We start from the raw sequence: 19482 nt of genomic DNA, 5'->3' as shown, positions 1-19482 counted from the left end.
CTGTAGCATTTAAACACAGCTGGCACAGGTGACGTGATTTTGGGACGAACAACAATCTTCCACAGCAGAAGCCAGAAACACAGCAGGATTCTCTACTCAGCACAAAAAGATACCAAATATTAGTTTTTAGGCAAAGAAATCAAACCCAAGCTGCCTAGTAGTTAAGTGCTTTTTTGAAGGGACTTGTCTATCAGTGTGAAAGCAAGATATTCCCCTCCTGGGCACATCACAGACTGAGGTACAACATCCAAGAGAAGCAGGATGAGCTGTCTTCCAGAGGCATGTGAAAGGAAGATTAGCTTGTCTTGTTCTAGCTGCCTAAATTTTAAGTACCAAGTCACATGAGGTGACACGATACAGAATGGGGGTCCCTACACTGTCCCTATGAAAAGATCATCTGATAAACTGATGCTTTTAAAGGAAATCAAGTAAAAATTCAAGACAGGGAAACTAGAATATAATACCTCATATTAGAATTCAGGTCAACCATTTGTGTCAGTGTGGCTTTAAAAACCCATGTGATACCTTTAGAATCACAGAACAGTTTGAGTTGGAAGGGAACTTCAAGATCATCTCAGTCTAACCCCCTGCCATGGGAAGGGACACCTTCCACTAGCCCAGGTTGCTCAGAGCCCCATCCAGCCTGGCCTTGGACACTCCCAGGGATGGAGCATCCACAGCTTCTCAGGTCAACCTGTGCCAGGGCCTCCCCACCCTCCTAGAGAAGAATTCCTTCCTTATATCTAGTCTAAATTGTATAATTTGTCAGATTAAAGCCACTGTCCCTAGTTCTGTCACTCCATGGTCTTGCTAAAATTCTCTTTCCAGCTTTCCTATTGATCCCCTTCAGGCACTGGAAGGGGCTCTCAGGTCTCCCTGGAGCCTTCTCTTCTCCAGGCTGAACACCCCCAGCACTCTCAGCCTGGCTCCAGAGCAGTGCTGCTCCAGCCCCCTGAGCACCTTCGTGGTCTCCTCTGGACTCACTGACATTTCAGTGACTTTACATGGAATACTTGAGGAATGGTGGCGCTGCTTGGACAGTGTCCCTGTGCCAGGAAGGAAAATTAAACAGCAAAGCTCTGCTGCCTCGTGTGCAGATTTTCAGCAGAGGTTTTCCAGTCTGACCTGACCAAGCTCGACCATTTTGCAACTTGATGAGATGTGACAAGCTCACAGCCCAGTGCAATTCCACTTCAGGCTACACAGCTGGGACTCAAACCAGGATACTTAACTTCTGTCCCTCATTTTCATGGATTCTAGTTAGGTATACATCTCCAGTGCCAATATTCCTAATTTCTTGGTATTCCTAGCCTATTAAGAGGTAAGTTTAATACAATTTCTCAAAGTTTTGACCTTTGGGCAGTGCAATTTATTATATGTGCTGCCACTGGGCACAAAGATGACTCTAAGTGTGGTTTTCCACTCAGTAACCAAGGATTTCCATTCACTCCTCTGTTAAATGAGGCCATTAAGAGAAATGTAACTCACTAGTTTATGCTGCTGCTAGCAAGGGAAAATTGCTTTTTAATCTCTGACCCCTCAAAATGAAATTGTACCCTGGGAAGAGATTTTGTTAAACAAATGAATTAGAAAAACAAAAGACAGTCTGTGATTTCCTTCTGCCATCTCTGAATTGTCACAGATCAGACACTTGTTCAGCTTTCAAATACAAAATCCTTGCCTTTGAAATGCTAAATGCAGACCACCATAATTAATGTAACTGATATTCTTAAATCCTCCCTTGAAACAGTGCCAGTGCTGCAGTCCACAAAAGTGAACAGTCAGTGAAGTCTGACCAGTTCTCACCAGAGAAAGCAGATTGATGGGCAACAGCTCAGCACCAAATGTGCTCCCAACCCCTTCATTGTATCACAGAATCACAGAATCATGGAATGGTTTGGGTTGCAAGGGACCTTAAAGCTCATCTACTTCCAATCCTTATGGGCAGGGACACCTTCCACTGGACCAGGTTGCTCCAAGCCCCATCCAGCCTGGCCTCGAACACTTCCAGGGTTGGGTTATCCCCAGCTTCTCTGGGCAAACTCTTCAATTGCCACACTACTCTCATAATGAAGAATTTATCCCTAATATCTGATCTAAACCTGACCTCTGTCAGTTTGAAGCCATTCCCCCTTGTCCTGTCACTCCAGGCCCTTGTAAAAGTCCCTCTCCAGATTTCTTGTGCCCCCTTCAGGTACTGAAAGGCTGCAATAAGGTCACTCCAGAACCTTCTCTTCTCCAGGCTGAACAGTCCCAATTCTCTCAGCCTTTCCTCATGGGAGAGGTTCTCCATCCCTGAAATCATGTCCATGGCTTCCCCTGGAAGTCCTTCCCTTTTCCTCCACTTATCCCCCTTCTACTTCCTCCTTGAGTGGTTTGTCCTTAAACAAAAAGTGAGCTCACAATAGATCATTTTTAATTTTATTTTTCGTCTCCCAAAAATCCTACAGGGCATGGTTTAGAACAAAGTAAAAAAAAAAAAAGACTAATCCACCACCTGGATGAGGCATCTCTCCCTTTTGGATGGTAAAAATGAAGAGATGTTCAGTCGTGATTAAAAACGGCCTGAGAGATTTTTACCTTTACACATGAGAACACCCAGCTGCATGACATCCAGAAGCTCTAAACAAACCCTTTCTTAATAAATATTTGATCACACAGATCCATTATTTACAGAAAACAAAGAGAGGTTTAAATAAATGTTGTGGCTCAGACCTTGGTGAGGTTAAGTTGCTGCATTCACACAGTTCATTTATCACTTGGACTGGCACTGACTTGAACATCGCTTCCCACAGTAAGCAGCTGTTTTGTAAATGGGTTGCATTAAAATACAGTAAAAAACCATGCACAAACAGAATTTGCTTCAAAATAGAGCACTCTTAAATCTGAAAACTCAGCCTGCTTTTCACAGGGAGCCAGGGAGCAAGGGAAAAAGAAATTAGTTTTATTCCAACCACCTGCTGTTGGGGAAGGGTCTGGAGCACAGGTCTGATGAGGAGTATCTGAGGGAGCTGGGGGGGCTCAGCCTTGGAAAAAGGAGGCTCGGGGGGACCTTGTTGCTCTCTACAACTCCCTGACAGGAGGGTGTAGCCAGGTGGGGATCAGTCTCTTCTCCCAGGCAACAAGTGACAGGTTCAGAGGAAATGGCCTCAAGTTGTGCCAGTGGAGGTTTGGATTGGATATATAGAAAAAGATTCTTCACTGACAGGGTTGTTTAGCACTGGAACAGGCTGCCCAGGAAATTGGTAGAGTCACCATCTGTGGAGGCATTTAAAAAACATCAAGATGTGGTGCTTAGTGACATGGTTTAGTGGTGGACCTGGTGGTGCCGGGTTAATGGTTGGACTGGATAATCTTAGAGGTCTTGTCCAGCCTAAATGATTCAATGATTCAATTGCACTGTTGAAAGCACTGCCCCAAACAGCCTTGTTTGCTGCCCAGACCATGCTGCTAAGATAAATGGAGCCTGAAAGAAGGGGCAGATACGTAGCAAAAAGCTGTTTCAAGGCTCTGTAGCAATACAGACAGTGTGGGGACACATCTGACAGGAAATACAGGGAAACATCCTTATGTGGTAGGTTTTGAGCAACCTGGGCATGGAAATTAGTGAGATCATTATAAGGGAATGGACTGTTTGAGGCAGCAGTGATGCTGGAAACCATTCTTCAAAAAGAGAGGAGTGGGAGGTTGCAATAGAGAGCAGAAATGAAAAAAAGTATGGCTTAATGGGAGAGGGAAGGGGGGGAATAAAAATAAGTGCTGTGGAGGAGAAAATGCTTTGAAATTGAAGAAATTCCATCTGAGGGGGGAAACCACAGAGATGCCCCTGAGCTGAGCTGGTGTGTTGCTGAGAAATACAAAGCAAGGGTCTGCAAATTGGTTGGGTTTTGAGAGATTCAAGCAATTTGGGAGGGTCTTCTTTTCCCAACTGGAGTTCATGATACAGAATCAGGAGGACTCTGGATGGCAGCAAAGTTTCCTTCTGCTGCTGAAGGGGGGGATTAAGGCTCAGTTGTGGAATTAAACAGTCACTTCAGTGATGGCTTTTGCTTGGAGTCCTTACAGAGCTCCGGGTTCCTGTTGCAGCTTTAAATCAGCTCCCATCACTTTCACAGGCAGAAACTGCCAGAGGAAAGAATAGTTTCATGATCCCCCAAATAAAACTTCCAAGTGCTAATTATCTAAAGAAGAAGCAAACTCAGCCACGCTGTCAGTGGTGACAGACACAGACAAGCAACAGCAACATGAGGTTGGTTGTATGAGCTGCACCTTAGACTGTCATTTCACCTCCGTCATGAATGTGCCATATGAGCATCCAGCCTTTTCTTGTCCTTGGAGATCACAGGATTACAGAATCACAGAAATATTTATTTTGGAAAAGACCTCTGAGATCACCGAATCCAAACTTTGACTGATCACCACCTTGTCACCCAGACCATAACACCAAGTGCCACGTTCAGTCACTTCTTTAACATCTCCGGGTCTGGTGACTCCACCACCTCACTGGGCAGCCTGTTCCAATGTTTGACACCCCTTTCTGTGAAGAGGTTTTCCCTCAGCCTCTTCTCATATGATTTACTCTCCAGACCCTTCCCCAGCTCCAATGCCCTTCTCTGGACACGCTCCAGCACCTCAATGTCTTTCTTGAAGTCAGGAGCCCAGATTAAGTAGCTGTATTTGCATCAAGATATTCCAATCACGTTGGTCCACCATGACTTTGCAGCATGTTGGGTGACTCCTGCACATGTCAGGGTGCAACTCCATAATGTTGTGGTGCTAATTGGCTGTTAATTTTAAAACTAGGCTTTAAAACAATTTAATGGCATTGAAAGACATGGTCTTAGGGCATATCCACAGCAAAAAGGAGAAAAAAAAATTTCATTATCACAATATTTATAACAAGTGCTTTTAGAGGCTACCACGTCAGAAAATTTCAAAGACTATGAGAAGGTGATTTTTGGAACTCAAATTTTCTTTTGTTTTTTAAAACACCAACGAGTTATTTGTGCAAAAATTGAAGCCAGTTCTTTTTTTGGTGGTCCCCAAGAGATAAGATGCCTGCAAATGTCACAGATTTATAAGGCTTTTTTCCTTAAAGCTCCAGCCTTCAAAGGGCCCCTCTCTGCATCCATGAAAGCCAGACCCAGGAACTGCTTCTTTACAGGGAAAACCCTAATTGTTCTTGGACCACACAGCTGGGTCACTGAACTGCTGTTTGCCTTTGCCATGCCAGGGAATACAAATCAGCTTGACTTCCACAGATGTAGGGAAGGAAAGCAACCAGCATCAACCAAAGCAACACAAGCAGCTCTTCCAAAACAAATTAGCTTCAACAGTCAGCACAGAATCCTTCAGTCAGTGTGGCCAAGCTGAATTTAGGCCAGACTTTGCATAAAATAGAGTAACTGGTTTAATAATTATCTGTGGAGTCTGAGTTGTTTTTTTTTTTTTTCTTCCTCTCAATCCATCTGCAGAAGTTTTGAGACACCAGAGCAAAGTGAAACTGCTCATCTCCTTTAGTGTGATGTTCAGCCCACCTAATCTAACCTCAAAGGCAGCTACTGAGGCTGTTGGGTGCCTAGATATTCCCTTTTTTCCAATAAAGCAGTAGGTGATAGGCTCAGGATTCATTTTCCCTTGAAATATTTGTGGTGTAATTAATATTCTTGCACTTTTTAGACAAAAGAGAGAGCAGAGTGCCCAGAGAATCAGCCATGAGACCTATCTATGTCAGACATCTCCCGTGAGATAAGTCATATTCTGAAAGCAATTCCTCCTCCTGGTAAAGGGAGTTCAGACACTTGGACACACATTTCTCTACCAAACACACTCATATTTGCTCCCATAAATCCCTATCTGCCAGAGAGCAATTTGACCCATGTCAAAATTAGTGTTTTAAGATGGGTGGGATGAATCATTTTCTCTGGGGCATGGACAGGGAAATTTCATGAGACAAATCTGGGCCGTTGGGATTTAATAGAAAGGGTCATAATTTCTGCTCAGGGCCCAGGGGATATGAGACCCTCACTGGAAAGAAAGGCACTGAAGCAAGTCTAGTGCAGGACATTATTTCTCCCGGTTTCTCCCTGCCAGATTTGTTTGCTTCTCAGTGATTTCTCAAACTCAAATTTTCCAGTGGAAGTAGGACAGCAAACACTAACTGTCAAGTTTCTGTGACCAAAAGGGTTTTCATATGGAATAAGGACTTTGTTCCTCTGCTCCTACATCAATATCCAACACTTACTCTTTAATCTTCATTTTGACTCTGTGTTCCTACAGATAATGCAGTGGCCCAGTTTAACTGTTACTGTAGTAAAAACAAGTTTAATTACAAACAACTATTCTGTGATGATAATTTAAAATGAAGGAAAAAAAATCTGCTAATAATAATTAAAAAAAAAATATTCCACAGCTCTGACAGCTCCCACTAAACCTTTTGGAGTTTAAACCAAAAAATAATAAAGTAATAAATCACTACTGCTAGCACACAGCAGAAAGGTACTCAGCAAGAAGATCTTGACATTTATTTAAACGTTTCTATCATTTCAGAGAACCTAAATGCCTGATTTTGTACTAGTTAAGGGAAAACTGTTAACTGATGCTTTGTTACAATAATGTGCAGGTTGGGAGTGGTGCTCCAAGCTGTATTGTTGAAGTGACTGCAGGAATTATATGCAAAAATTGTGTTAAATAACCAGCCACTTAATCTTTACTCCTGACAGAGATCCCTTCATTAAGGTCTACAGCAGGCCTTAAGCTTGAATGCTTCAGCAATGTTGACATTTCTGATTTCTCAATTTATGTACACATTTGTTGATAGACTCGTAAAAATACTACTTACACACACACACATATTTATGTACATATAAATAGGAATAAATAACAAATGTATGTCAGCCAGGCTGCATTTACAGGGTAATCACACTGTAGCATGAGTAACAGCTAAATATACTAGTGAAGTAGTAGTTTAACAAAAGAAGAAAAACTCAGTAAGATTTGAAAAACAGCCTGTGCTTTTGATCCTTGACAAGTGCAGGGGGAATTTCCAGTGTATAAAGCCATGGCAGGTCCCTTAAAAGCAGTTCACCCACAGGGCCACCTGGCTGATCGTTCTCCCAAACCCATCCCAGATATTTCTAAAGCAGCCAAAACCAGACACACCACCCAGAAGGGTGACCTGTACTCACACTGCGTTATCCACAGGGATGTAGGTGGCATCAACATTAATTCCCACAGAAGCCTTTGAGGGCTGTGAGATCAGGGCCCTACGGAGACAGTGTCCTTTTGGATGCAAGATGAGCAGATAGCATGGCACATAAAAGATGAGGCATCATAGGCAGTTTGACCAACCCCAGGCAGCAGGCCAGGGCCTGAAGTCACAAAAGTTTCACTTCCTTTTCTGTTCACATCTCAGGGGGCCTCATGAAAGAGCTGAGTTTACACATGTTCGACTCCTGATTCTCACCCAGCAGTGTACAGAGAACTTACCTGTGCTCTGCAGGAGGTCTGGATTGCACGTTTTCTTTAGCAGCTGAATTTTCCTAAGTGATATTTGTCTATATGGGTTTCTTTCAAGGGCAAGAGAGACACTGAAGTGTTTTCCTGCACATACCAGCCAGTACATATTTATGTCCTTAGCGGGGGTTGACTCACTAAAACTGGCTCTATCTTCACTTTGATCAACATATCTGAGGAATAAAGGGCCTCCTAACTGGGCAGACTATTTCAGCATCTCCTGCTGGCTGAAGAAAGCAGCTCCTTCAGACTGTGTTGCTTTCATTTTCTGCCTGACTACTCTGACCTTCTGAGCCAAAGTCATCATTAAGTCATTTGCAGCTCTGCGATCAGCTCTACAGTCAGGTCAAGTATTAAATTCATTCTGGTCTCATTTTAGACTTCATGTGGTACATAACAAGTTATTTTCAAAGCAAATGCAGGATTACATTCAGGGTGACACGCATTATCTTGAATACATATATATACATTTAAAACCAAAACGGAGCTGAAGACCACACTTATTTTCTGCAATATCAAAGTTCTACAAAGTTGCTCTTATCACTCACAATTTGCAAAATACATTTCACTAGTAAATGAGCTGTAGATAATTTTAAAATCACTTTACATCAGAGTAAAATGCCTTTGGCTCTCACTCCTTTGGTCTAGAGGTTTGCCCCAGATCTTCAGAATTCATTGTGTCCAAAGGCCAACAAGGAGGCATTATGTACTTTCATGGACCTCAGCTATATTTTGCCAAAACAAGACTCCAGATACATGAAAATCACCAGTTGATGGTTGAGGAAAAAAGGAAACTCAAGAGTTTTTGTTCCATCAGTCCAATCCAGGCAATAACAATTTTTTCTTTGTTCAAGCCCCAATCCCTTTTTATCCCTAGGAAGCACTAACTGTAACCATCCAAGAGTTCTTTCTGGTCAAGCCATTTTCAAAAAGATTAATGTTTGTGAGTGTGTTTTATTCTTGCTCCAATGAAGAAAAAAAACCCAATTCACAAAAAAGACCCTCAAATTGCCTTTAAAAAGTGCTGAACACCATCCCCACAGCCATTATTCTCCAACCACATCATGTTGTTTGACAGCTCAGTTGTTTTTGTAAAGGACTGTTGCCTGATTATAGGGAAACACTCCAAACAGAAGCACATCTACACTGAAATGATGTGCTTTTTATGACATCTTTCCAAGAACAACAGCAGCTAATTGTTGACTTTCCTACTGGGAAATGTCTGTTTAATATGCAGATCTCCTAATGACTACTCTAAAGCTAATTGTCTGTGCTACTGTAATTTAATCATATATATTTATATATATATAAAAAGTTCAGCTCTTACTTAGAATATGGTTTATCATCTTTCCAGGTAGCACAAATGCAACACAGCCAATGTGCCATGTGGTTCACAGCTGCCAAGTGTTCTCTTTATTTTAAATATTATTGCTGAAAAATATATATCTATATAAAATATAATATTACATATATATATTAAATATTAATTTAAATATCATTACTGAAATCCACAGGGTTTTTTTTAGACCCACTTACTTGGTGCTGACTGGCTTTTGCCAACTGCTCATTGGCTGAGTCTACGTTAGAAGACGCCGTCTCAATGTTGGCTTCAATACTATCTGGAAATTAAGACAATAGAAGATAATCACAGGGTACAAACCTAAAACAAAGACTTTATACCAACAGCAATTCAGCAATTTACTCCTGGGCATAAAAGGAGAAGCAGCCTCTTGTTTGGGAACTGCAGCACTGCAGGGAAGTGGCGACAACACCCATTTTGGTGAGCACCCAACCCATCAGCTGGGCAGGAGGACTGACAGCTCTCCGTTGTCCCTTGGCAGGATGGAGGGGGGACAACAGAGAGCTGTCATTCCCACTGAAATCCATGGGAAGAACGACAGGGTATTCAAAGGAAAGCAGCTCAAGCTTGATAAATCTACTATATTAAATTATAAAAGGCCCATGGCAGATTGTACCTGGAATTATATTGATATTATAACTCAGGGTAAGATGTCTCTGGGCACACAGAGGGTGTTGACCATCCCCAGGTGTCTGGACTTGATCAAATCACTTTGCACAATATCCCAGTCCATGGAGAGCAAGTCTCTGGTGTGCAGTTCATTCCAAACTACAACAGTTGATCAGATTAAACAAACCACAACCCAAACTCCCGGACCACATTCCCAAACTGCAAGGGAGGTCAGTATGGATGGCTCAGACTGAGACTCATTGCCTAAAAGTAAGGCAGAAAAATTTCATCCTATGTTGCTAGGTCTGGCATTGGGGAAGCTGGAGGAGCCACGAGGAATCAAAATGAGACTGGAAAAGAACAATTATCCTTGAACATTGTAGCCCACAGCTCCCCACTGCTATCAAACCCAAATAGTAACTTTGACTCCCAACTGTGCTTAGAAAGCAAGACATCTGCGGTATAAAACCTGCAAAAAAGGGCTTGTGTTTCCAGCAAAAATCTTGACAAGCTTGTCCCCTAAGAGAAGTTCAGCCAATAATTTCTGGCCACAATGGAAGAATATGTGTCCTTAGTCTGATTCTGAGTGGTTTTGAGCAGAAAATACACCATGGAGTACATGAACATGACCGGAAGGAACTCAACCACAGGTAGAAATTTGAAAATAAACTCTAATCCTTAATAAAACTAACAAAAAATTATTCAATTAATGGTATTAGGAGTTGAATTAAGACATGCTACAAAAGATTCAAGTAATTTATTCTTTGGTTTCAAAGGAAAGAACATGAATTAATGTGACCACTTTTGTGAGGGACAAAGAAATGAGAGTTTGCAGATAAACTGTGGAAAATGGTTCCATTCAGACTTTGACAATTTTGACTCAAACAGTGTTAAAGTCTGTTAATGTAATTATGCATTTGTGATAACTCAAAATAAAATAAAAAAACCCTCAAACAAACAAAGAAAAGAAAAAAAAAAAGAAGAAAAGCAGCAAAACCCCATCAAATCAACAGAAACATGGAATAAACAACTTTAATCCTAACACTTGGAAACCTGGTAAAAGTCTTTCATAACGCCTGGGAGAGATGGTTTCCCGATCCTTTTATTTTAAATTACGTACACTGTAGTGCAGAAGAAAAAAATCTATGCGGTCATACCCTTTTACAGATCGATTTAACATCATTTTATTTGCTATATCCAATGCTTCTAAAAACACTTTTATTAAGACTTTAACACCATGGTCTTTGGTTAGCATCACTGACCTCTGCTCAAATGCTTTCCTTACAGTCAGGATTCAGCAGGAAGGGATCAAAAGGCCTCTTAGGAATTCATCCTCTGTCTATGAAGATATTAAAATCCTCTTCTACAGAGCCTTGGAAGAGCTACATCCACACACGTGCACATATCGGTGTGACAACCTTGAAGAGCTTCCAGTACTGCACTGAGCTGAAGGCATTTCTAGGAAAGTGTCTGATTTTTCATTCCAATGCCAGCAAAACCAAACAAAAAACTAAAACAAACACTCAAACAAACAAACAAAAAACTCCAAAAAGATGTTCTGAACTATTAAAATGATGAACAAAATCACAAATGGCACAGGGTCATGGAATCATGGAATGGTTTGGGTTGGAAGGGACCTTAAAGATCATCCAGTTCCAACTCCCTGCCATAGGCAGGGACACCTTCCACGAGACCAGGTTGCTCCAAGCCACATCCCACCTGGCCTTGGACACTTCCAGGGATGGGGCAGCCACAGCTTCTCTGGGCAACCTGTGCCAGGGCCTCTCCACCCTCACAGGGAAGAATTTCTTCCTGATATCTAATGTACAATTACCCTCCTTTGACTTAAGGCCATTCCCCCTTGTCTTATCACGACCTGACCTTGCAATAGTCCCTCTCCAGCCTTCTTGTAAGTCCCCTTTACGCACTGGAAGCTTCTCTTCTCCAGGTTGAACATCCCCAACTCTCTCAGCCTGTCTTCACAGGAGAGGTGCTCCAGCCCTGGGATCATCTTGGTGGCCTCCTCTGGCCTCATTCCGACAGCTCCACGTCTTTCCTGTATAGCAGCACTGCAGGTGGGGTCTCACAAGAACAGAGCAGAGGGGGAGAATCCCCTCCCTCGACCTGCTGCCCACTCTGCCTTTGATGCAGCCCAGGACACAACTGGCTTTCTGGGCTGTGAGTGCACATTGCTGGGTCATGTGGAGCTTTTTGTCCACAAACACCTCCAAGTCTTTCTCCCCAGGGCTAGTCTTGATCCATTCTCTGCCCAACCTGTCCTTGTGCTTGGAATTGCCCCAAGGTCTACCACAAAGAGGTGTGCATGAAAAACTAGGTCCTTTTTGAAATGTGGCAGACAGATTTCAACCTGTCCCATCACTGCACGCTCTTGTAAAAAGTCCCTCTTCATCCAAAATTAAGAATATATCCCGATGGAGCACTTGTTAGTGTCAAAAGCACAAAGTCTAACCATGGGTTTGGGCTACAAAATAGAACTTTATGTAGGACAGCACCTACATGTTTTAACATAATTTTTAATGGGGTTTGGAAGAGATGGATTTGGGAAATTTGGAAGGGGTGTGGGAAATGTGCTGAACATCTTAATGACTACCTAATCACAAAGTACAGAACTTACAAGTGTATAATATTTCCCAGGATCTAAGTGCAGACACCCTTCGCTGCTCAATGCCTCTTAAAACCTGATTGGCCTCAGAAAATTAATCATTCAGGCATAGAGGAGCTACAGAGGAGAAATTTGTGATATATATCCTTCTAAAACAAGAGTAATCTGTCTGTGCTTCTCTTGGGGCAGGAGGAAATCACAGAAGCAGCTTAATTTAGCTTCCTTAAAAGGCCCTCCAGAGGAACCCAATGCTTTCTGCTGCCTGCAGGGAGGCCTGAGGAGATTTGCCTTCCTTAGATAAAATTAAACACTGTGAACGCCCCCTTAGTGCTGCCTGGAATGGGATAATCAGATCTTGTGCACTGTGTTTTGCAAATATCACTGATGTTTTCCCAACACAGGTTTTTCCAAGTAGGATGGTCATGTGTTCCATGTCGTTTATGAGCTGATGGGATGTTACAGGGAGAAGTTGGACCCTGGTGGCCCTGCCTCTGCTCACTTGTTCTCCCAGTGGGGGAATACCAGCCTTGGAATAAGCAAACCTCCCATTTAAATGCTATTTTTGAAGCAAGTTGTAATCCTGAGGCACAGGGGAAAAATTCAAACAAACAAAACCCCCACCAAAACAGCTCTAAAACGCCATAAAAATGAGATATAAATATGTAAAGCAATTTAATGAGATATATCTGCTGATTAACACAGGCAGGGAAGGGAGGGAAAGAGAATTTGGGCCAAATCACAAAGAAATAAGCAGTAAATCAATGATGTTAATAAGTCAATGATGAATGTGGCACTGGCAGCTATTTCAGTGAATTTTTGCTGAACTGGTGATGCTTCACAGTTTCACCTTGGCCACTTTGAGGGTCCTTCCAAGGAACTTTGCTTGGGGATGCAGAGTCAAGGGTGGGAGGATCCTTGGTAGACTGAAAAACCTGTTGGAAGGATCTGCCTTTTCCTTTCTCTTTGGCTTTGGTATGAAGTGACAGTGACTTTGTTCCCAAATAAATATGATAATCCAGCCCTGGGGCTGGGATCCCATGACAATTTTCTGTCCTCAGACTGTGATGGCAAAATTATGGTACAGTTTGAAAGCAGAAACCTTAAGGAGTTGTGATCACCATTTGAGTAAACTGAAGGACAGGGCTGCACCAAAGCAGATGGTGGTTGCAAACAAATACACCAAGGAATTAGGAAAATATTTATAATTTTTCATCTAAACCACAGTCTTGCAATAGGAGCAGTGAAGGCAACAGAGCCATCCAGCTTTTAGATGCAATTTGATATGATTTTATGTCACACAGAGACAGAAATAATGATGACTCCAAGAAGTATCTTTCAATCCCCAGGAGCTATTTACCTGTCTCCTGAGATCAACCCTTCTAATGACCAACAGTTGGAGTCTTATATATGAAATTACTGGAGTGACCTTGGCTGGAGTGGGGGTTCTGCCCTGATTTACCAGGGAATCACCCCCATCACCTGAGTCTTTACAGCAGCAACGGTGGATTGGTTCCACAAGGCAGAGCTTCAGTAAAACCACTTGAAAGACAGGCAAGTGAGCTCATGAATGAGAATTTTAAAATGCTCCCACTTGGCAGAAACCAAAATGGGCCCCTTCAGGTTTCATAGTATGCTTTTATTTTTAGCACTTTAATAAGCTTAACCCTCTTTTATCGCTACAACTTCTGGCTAAAAATAATCAATATAACACACTGAGAAGCACAATAAAAAGAAGAAGAGGAAAAAAGGAGTATTTTGGTAATGCATAAAGGTTTCTTTCCTAATTAAAAGCCAAGTTTGGAGGGGAATTGCTTTCAGTGTGAAAATGAATTTTGCCCATTCGAATTGCCGTGCACTTGGAAAGTTTTAAGTGAGTTTCATTCCACGAACAAAAGACCCTCAGGCTGAGCACAGGCAGAACTTTAGATGTTAAGGGGAGGGAAAACTATGACAATTCTTCCAGAGTGAAGTTAAAAATGGCTTAGGGTTAGTCATTTGCAAACTTCAATGTAAACATCGAGTTAGAAATTCTGCACACGAGAGGATTTATAAAATAATCGTGCTCCTATGTTAAACTCAGGCTAAATGGGTCACACTGGCTTAGACTGGTGCAATGAAATACAATTTTCAGCTCTGTGAGTCATCAGGAGCTGTGGTTATTGCTTCCAACAGAAGGCAGAGAGAACCCAAGTTCCTTTTTTATTTCAGCAGAGCTCTAATTCTGCCACCCAGCCACACATCACGACCCTCAGAGGGAAGGACTGAGGCACTGAACAACCTCTCACCATCATTTCCCAAGCAGGCTTGGAAAGGCTGTTTAAACCACCATAAAATGTCATAACCAACTCTTCCTGTTGGTTTTCTTCAGCCAAAAGCCCAAAGCCCCCGGCCTGTATGAATAAAAAGTGGCTCCAAGGCAGTGGCCGAACACCAGCATAAATTTACAACACTTTTTCTCTTCTGAATGATTTATACTGTCCTTGAGACCCAGCTTGGAAATGTCAAGTATCTGCTACATATGTATGCACTGAAAAATGGTACTGCTCTGCCAGGGGTTTGCCATGACTGCCAGGATGTGTCTCCCAGGGATTTAAAATTCAAACATTGCCCTGTGTGGATCTGTTGGAAAATAGCACGTCCTGTCAGGAAATAAGGCACCTCACATCATCTGCTCTGTGCTGAACGGTACAGTGCAGAAATATCAGGGGTTTAGCAGATGTAAAACAATTTACTGTTCTTTCTTACAGAAACAATTTACTGTTCTTTCTTACAGAGACAAGTGGCCTCAAATTCCTGATATTTACCACAGGAGAAGAGTATCCTGAGGGTGTGGGAAGACTGTCCTGGGGCTGTGGGTATGGACCCTGCCCTCACTGACCAGTGCACACTTGCAGATACCTACCCAAGGTTTTTATAGTTCTCATATGGTTTTTGCTAATCCCAGGCTCTAGTTTTAAACCCACAAAATTTGCACGTGAGGATATTGTATCATGGCAACAGACATAATTCACATTTATTTTTTCCATTTCCTTCCACTTCTGCTTCAAAAAAGGTATTTCAATAAGAGATTTTTTTGGCAAAGAAATTTATGGGTGTGTCAGATTTATTTTTTCCCCAAAATAATCTCTCAAAGTACAGAGCAAAAGAGCTCAAATAGCTTTGATTTGGAAATTCCAGATACTTGCCTGTATCATACCCTTTCTTTTCATAGAAGCATGGAATCATGGAATGGTTTGGGTTGGAAAGGACCTTAAAGATCATCTCATTCCACCCCCCTGCCATGGGCAGGGTCACCTTCCACTATCCCAGGTTGCTCCAAGCCCCATCCAACCTGGCCTTGGGATGGGGAATCCACAACCTCTCTGGACAACTTTTCCCTTGTGATTTACACTCAACACATTTTTTTTTTAATTCTGTAAGACATCCAAATTAAAGAAAACATTATTTCAAACTGCAATAGAATATGTTTCTTTAAACTTACAAATAAAAAAGGAAGTAAAGATCAAAATTTTATTTTCTTTTCAAATCCAGCTCATGAATTGGCACAGTTTAGACAAATCCCTTAATTTAATTTTCATGCAGTATTTTTTCAAAGTCCAGTTCTGTCTGCAATTAACACAAAACTCACTTCCCATCACATTGCTGAGGGCATAAGTTATCAAGTCCTACAGCTCAGTCAACTGATGAAGTCTCAATCTGAGTTTGTCACGGGAATAAATTTGACAGAAATAAATATATATTATTTCTGCTTACTGTCTTGGAAAGATCATCTCTTTTACCTAGAAAGAAAGGTCACTGATATTTCCAACTTGCTTGACCTCTTCTGCTTTCCATGGCTCATTTGATTTACTAAACCTGCTCAAGTCCTGCTTCCCAAACAGTCTGGTTGTGGCAAAGTATTCACCTCCCAGCAGAAATAAACCAACCACCTGGGCAGCTTCTACATTTATGACATTTACTGTTCAACTGCAGCATTATTAGGAACTGTGAGCACAACAGTTCGAACTTCCCAAAAATTACTTTGGATAAATTGGTGCGAGAAGAATCCCACTGGTGGCAATAAACCTCGCAAAAGGAAGAGCTTTGTTTCTTGTACAAAATTAGCTGGCTCATTAACTGTAATTATCCCAGCCCAATCCCATTATGAGGGTCAAAAACAGAAACAAACACAGCAGACAAATCTTTAGGCAAAAGTGAATTTGCAAGTGTAGAGTCACCCATTATTCTTCGCCTGATAAAGCAGCACGTGCTGATGTACCAAATGCACTGCCAAATGTAAAAGTTCTCACACAAGGGATGACACAAAAAATCACACTCACAGAGAGCAGGAACAGGAGAAAAACACAAAAGCTCATTCATATTTTTTTTGTGTTGCCTGTTATTTAGGGTAAAATGAGTCGGTCAGAGATCACAGCAGTCCAAACCTGACTCCAGCAACTCAGTCACAGCAGTGGTCACCAAATGGGCCTTACACAAAACCGAGCCCCTTACAGGCCATTTAGAACCGTCCAAAACCAAGGATATGTGAAAAGTTGTGGAGGCCACGACTGCTGCAGTCCAGACAAACGGGGAGAGCAAGGCCAGTGGTATAAAAACCACCACAGAATCAGAAAACCACAGAATGGTTTGGGTTGGAAGGGACCTTAAAGATCATCTTGTACCAACCCCTTGCCATGGGCAGGGACACCTTCCACTAAACCAAGGTGCTCAGAGACCTGTCCAACCTGGTCTTGAACACTTCCAGGGATGGGGCAGCCACAGCTTCTCTGGGAAACCTGTGCCAGTGACGCAGTGACCATGACCTTCAAGGCAGTTAAGGGTAGTAACACTGTCCAATTGCAGCAGCTCAGGTAGTTTGCGATAAAGCTTTGTTAGACTTAGATGGCAGAACAACAAAGTGATGACAGGGAATATACCAAAGATGAACAAAGAAATTGGAAGTTTCTTGGGAAGTGGAATAGGTCATCCCTGAAACACCCCAGTGCACCCTTTCTTCATGGGTTGTGCTCTGTACCCACATGGAACTCCATGTCTTCACAAGTGGCTGAAAGGAAGGCAGCCAAGATTTCCAAATTCCTCAGGAACCAATAAAACATAAATGTAGCCAATCCCATAACAGCCTCCTCTGAGATCACTTAGGAAACTTCACCAGTTGAGAGACTTTGCAGACCCCGTTCAACTGAACGTTGATATTAAAGCTGTTCCACTCAGGTATTTAGGGACTATTCTCAGGAAGTGTTAATTTTCTGCAGATGTCCCAGTTGAGACATGTAACTCATGAGGGTTTAGTTAAGGACCCAGCTGAGAGATTTCCCAGCCTGGTTTTTAGTTTGTGTGTCTGAAAACAGACTCTTGGCTGTGCCATCCAGGCAGCCAGACTGGAGGAGGATGTGCTGATGGGCCCTCCTGACAGTGTTTATGTGTTAAACCAACCTTCAGGTCAGAATGGCAACAAGGATAAAACAGGCAGCAAAGTGGACTTGATTTCAAGGGGGAAAAAATCAACCAACCAGCTAACCAACCAAAAAAACAATCCAAAACTGAAAAACCCTCCCTGTATTCCAAAGCTTCCAAAATAAGCAACTCATTTGCATTCATGCAAATATCTTTTACTCTGAAGGAAATGCATTGTTATTATTGTCATCATTAGGCAACAAGTGACAATGGGGTGCATCAGTGAATATGAACACTGCTCAAGGACTGAATATATTGAGCCCATCAAGAGGTTCCTCTGAGACTGAAGGAAAGCACCAGCTGCCATGTCTATACTTCTCCTGTCGGGTCTGTGGGCCCCTGCCTGACAGAGGTCATGTGAAGATATTTAAGTGAGGGAGCATTGACTTTAGATCATGTTAAGAAGTTTCTCCACCCTGTTATTTTCAGATATAAAATACCCCAACTTCAAGAGTGAAATGAAACCTTAGTAGCAGCAAGACCTAAGTCTGGATAAGTATCGGTGGGAAAAGAGTCCGAGGAAGTCTTTAGCTTCACACAGCAGGATATTGGTCTGTTCCAGCAAGTCCAGAGGAGGCCACCAAGTTAATTAGAGGGATGGAGCAACTCTGCTATGAGGAAAGGCTGAGAGAATTGGGATTGTTCAGCCTGGAGAAGAGAAGGCTTTGGGGTGACTTAATTGTGGCCTTCAAGTACCTGAAGGGAGCTGCAAGAAACATGGAGAGGGACTTTTTACGAGGGCCTGGAGTGACAGGACAAGGGGGAATGGCTTCAAACTAAAAGAGAGTAGATTCAGATTAGGTATTAGGAAAAATTCTTGACTGTGAGGGTGGTGAGGCCCTGGAAGAGGCTGCCCACAGAAGCTGTGGCTGCCCCATCCCTGGAAGTGTTCAAGGTCAGGTTGGACAGGGCTTGAAGTAATCTGGTCTGGTGGAAGGTGTCCACGTCAGGGGGTTTGGAACTGGATGGTCTTGAGGGTCCTTTCCAACTCAGTCTGTGATTCTATGATTCTTTCAGCCAGCAGGTTTTGTTGTGTAAAGATAGATTTGTCTGCATTTGGTCTGGACAAAGAAGGGGAGGATTGGTAAAATACTTCCTGTGTCTGTGCTGTTGTACTTTTAAAATAAGTGCCTGGTATGTGATCTTGGGATCTCTTCCCATTGTAAGGAGTTGAGGAGGTTATAGATACACCAGCAAAAGTTTGGTTCCAAAACTGTTCAAAAGAGGAAGAAACATGACTCTGTCAAAAGTTTGAAATGTTTTCAGCACAATATGGGTCTTTCCTTGTGGCTTTGAGAAATGTGATGGAGCTATAAACAGTGATATAAGTGGTGAAGATTGAATCAGAGTAGTTTAGATAAGGGATGTAGGTCTAGCTGGTTATTCTGGCATAACTATTACGGTTAATACACAGGTAGGATGGAAAAATAGCCCTTCTAAAACACAGAACAGCATTTCCTTTTGCTATGGGCACAGATAAATCAATAACTGTGTTATTCGGGTCCTCTTTATTCTCTGTTACAAGACAAACAGGAGCCTACAAAAAAAGGACAAATATCCACTTCATCAGGTACCAATATAAGTATTGGCAGCTGTGTTGTTGAGACTTTCTTCAGAGGATTTAAGGATTCTCTTCTCCCTAAAACAAGTTACAAAACTGGTTCCATAGAACTTTGTCTACATATCCCAGCACAGACAATGAAAGTCAAAGCTTGCACATGTAAAACAGTCATGTTCAGTATTAAAATACTGGGAATGTTTCAGACTTCTGTTGAACTTACAGTTCAGTTGAGTGGCCATATGAGTATGGAAAGCAGTGATTGCTGCTGTAACAACCCCCTCCAACATAATTTACTTCTCACAGTCCCAAGTCCTTAATCCTTGGATACCTTGGCTGAAGGACCCTTGTGCTGCCATGACA

The 19482-nt window shown here is 42.3% G+C and overlaps 1 protein-coding gene across 1 annotated transcript in view; it reads right to left on the bottom strand.

Moving 5' to 3' along the window:
* Positions 1–19482, bottom strand: part of TSNARE1 (t-SNARE domain containing 1) — a 264001-nt gene that overhangs the window by 169250 nt on the left and 75269 nt on the right. Inside the window, exon 7 of the mRNA XM_027741611.2 lies at positions 9052–9134. Coding sequence (XP_027597412.2) covers positions 9052–9134 — 83 coding nt within the window. The remainder of the gene's footprint in view (positions 1–9051; positions 9135–19482) is intronic.

The sequence above is a fragment of the Pipra filicauda genome, unplaced genomic scaffold (genome assembly GCF_003945595.2).
Source record: "Pipra filicauda isolate LSUMZ 115617 unplaced genomic scaffold, ASM394559v2 scaffold251_size2273266_pilon, whole genome shotgun sequence".
Lineage (NCBI taxonomy): Eukaryota > Metazoa > Chordata > Aves > Passeriformes > Pipridae > Pipra > Pipra filicauda.
Note: the sequence above shows the minus strand (reverse complement) of the source record. Positions and strands in the feature narration are given on the sequence as shown.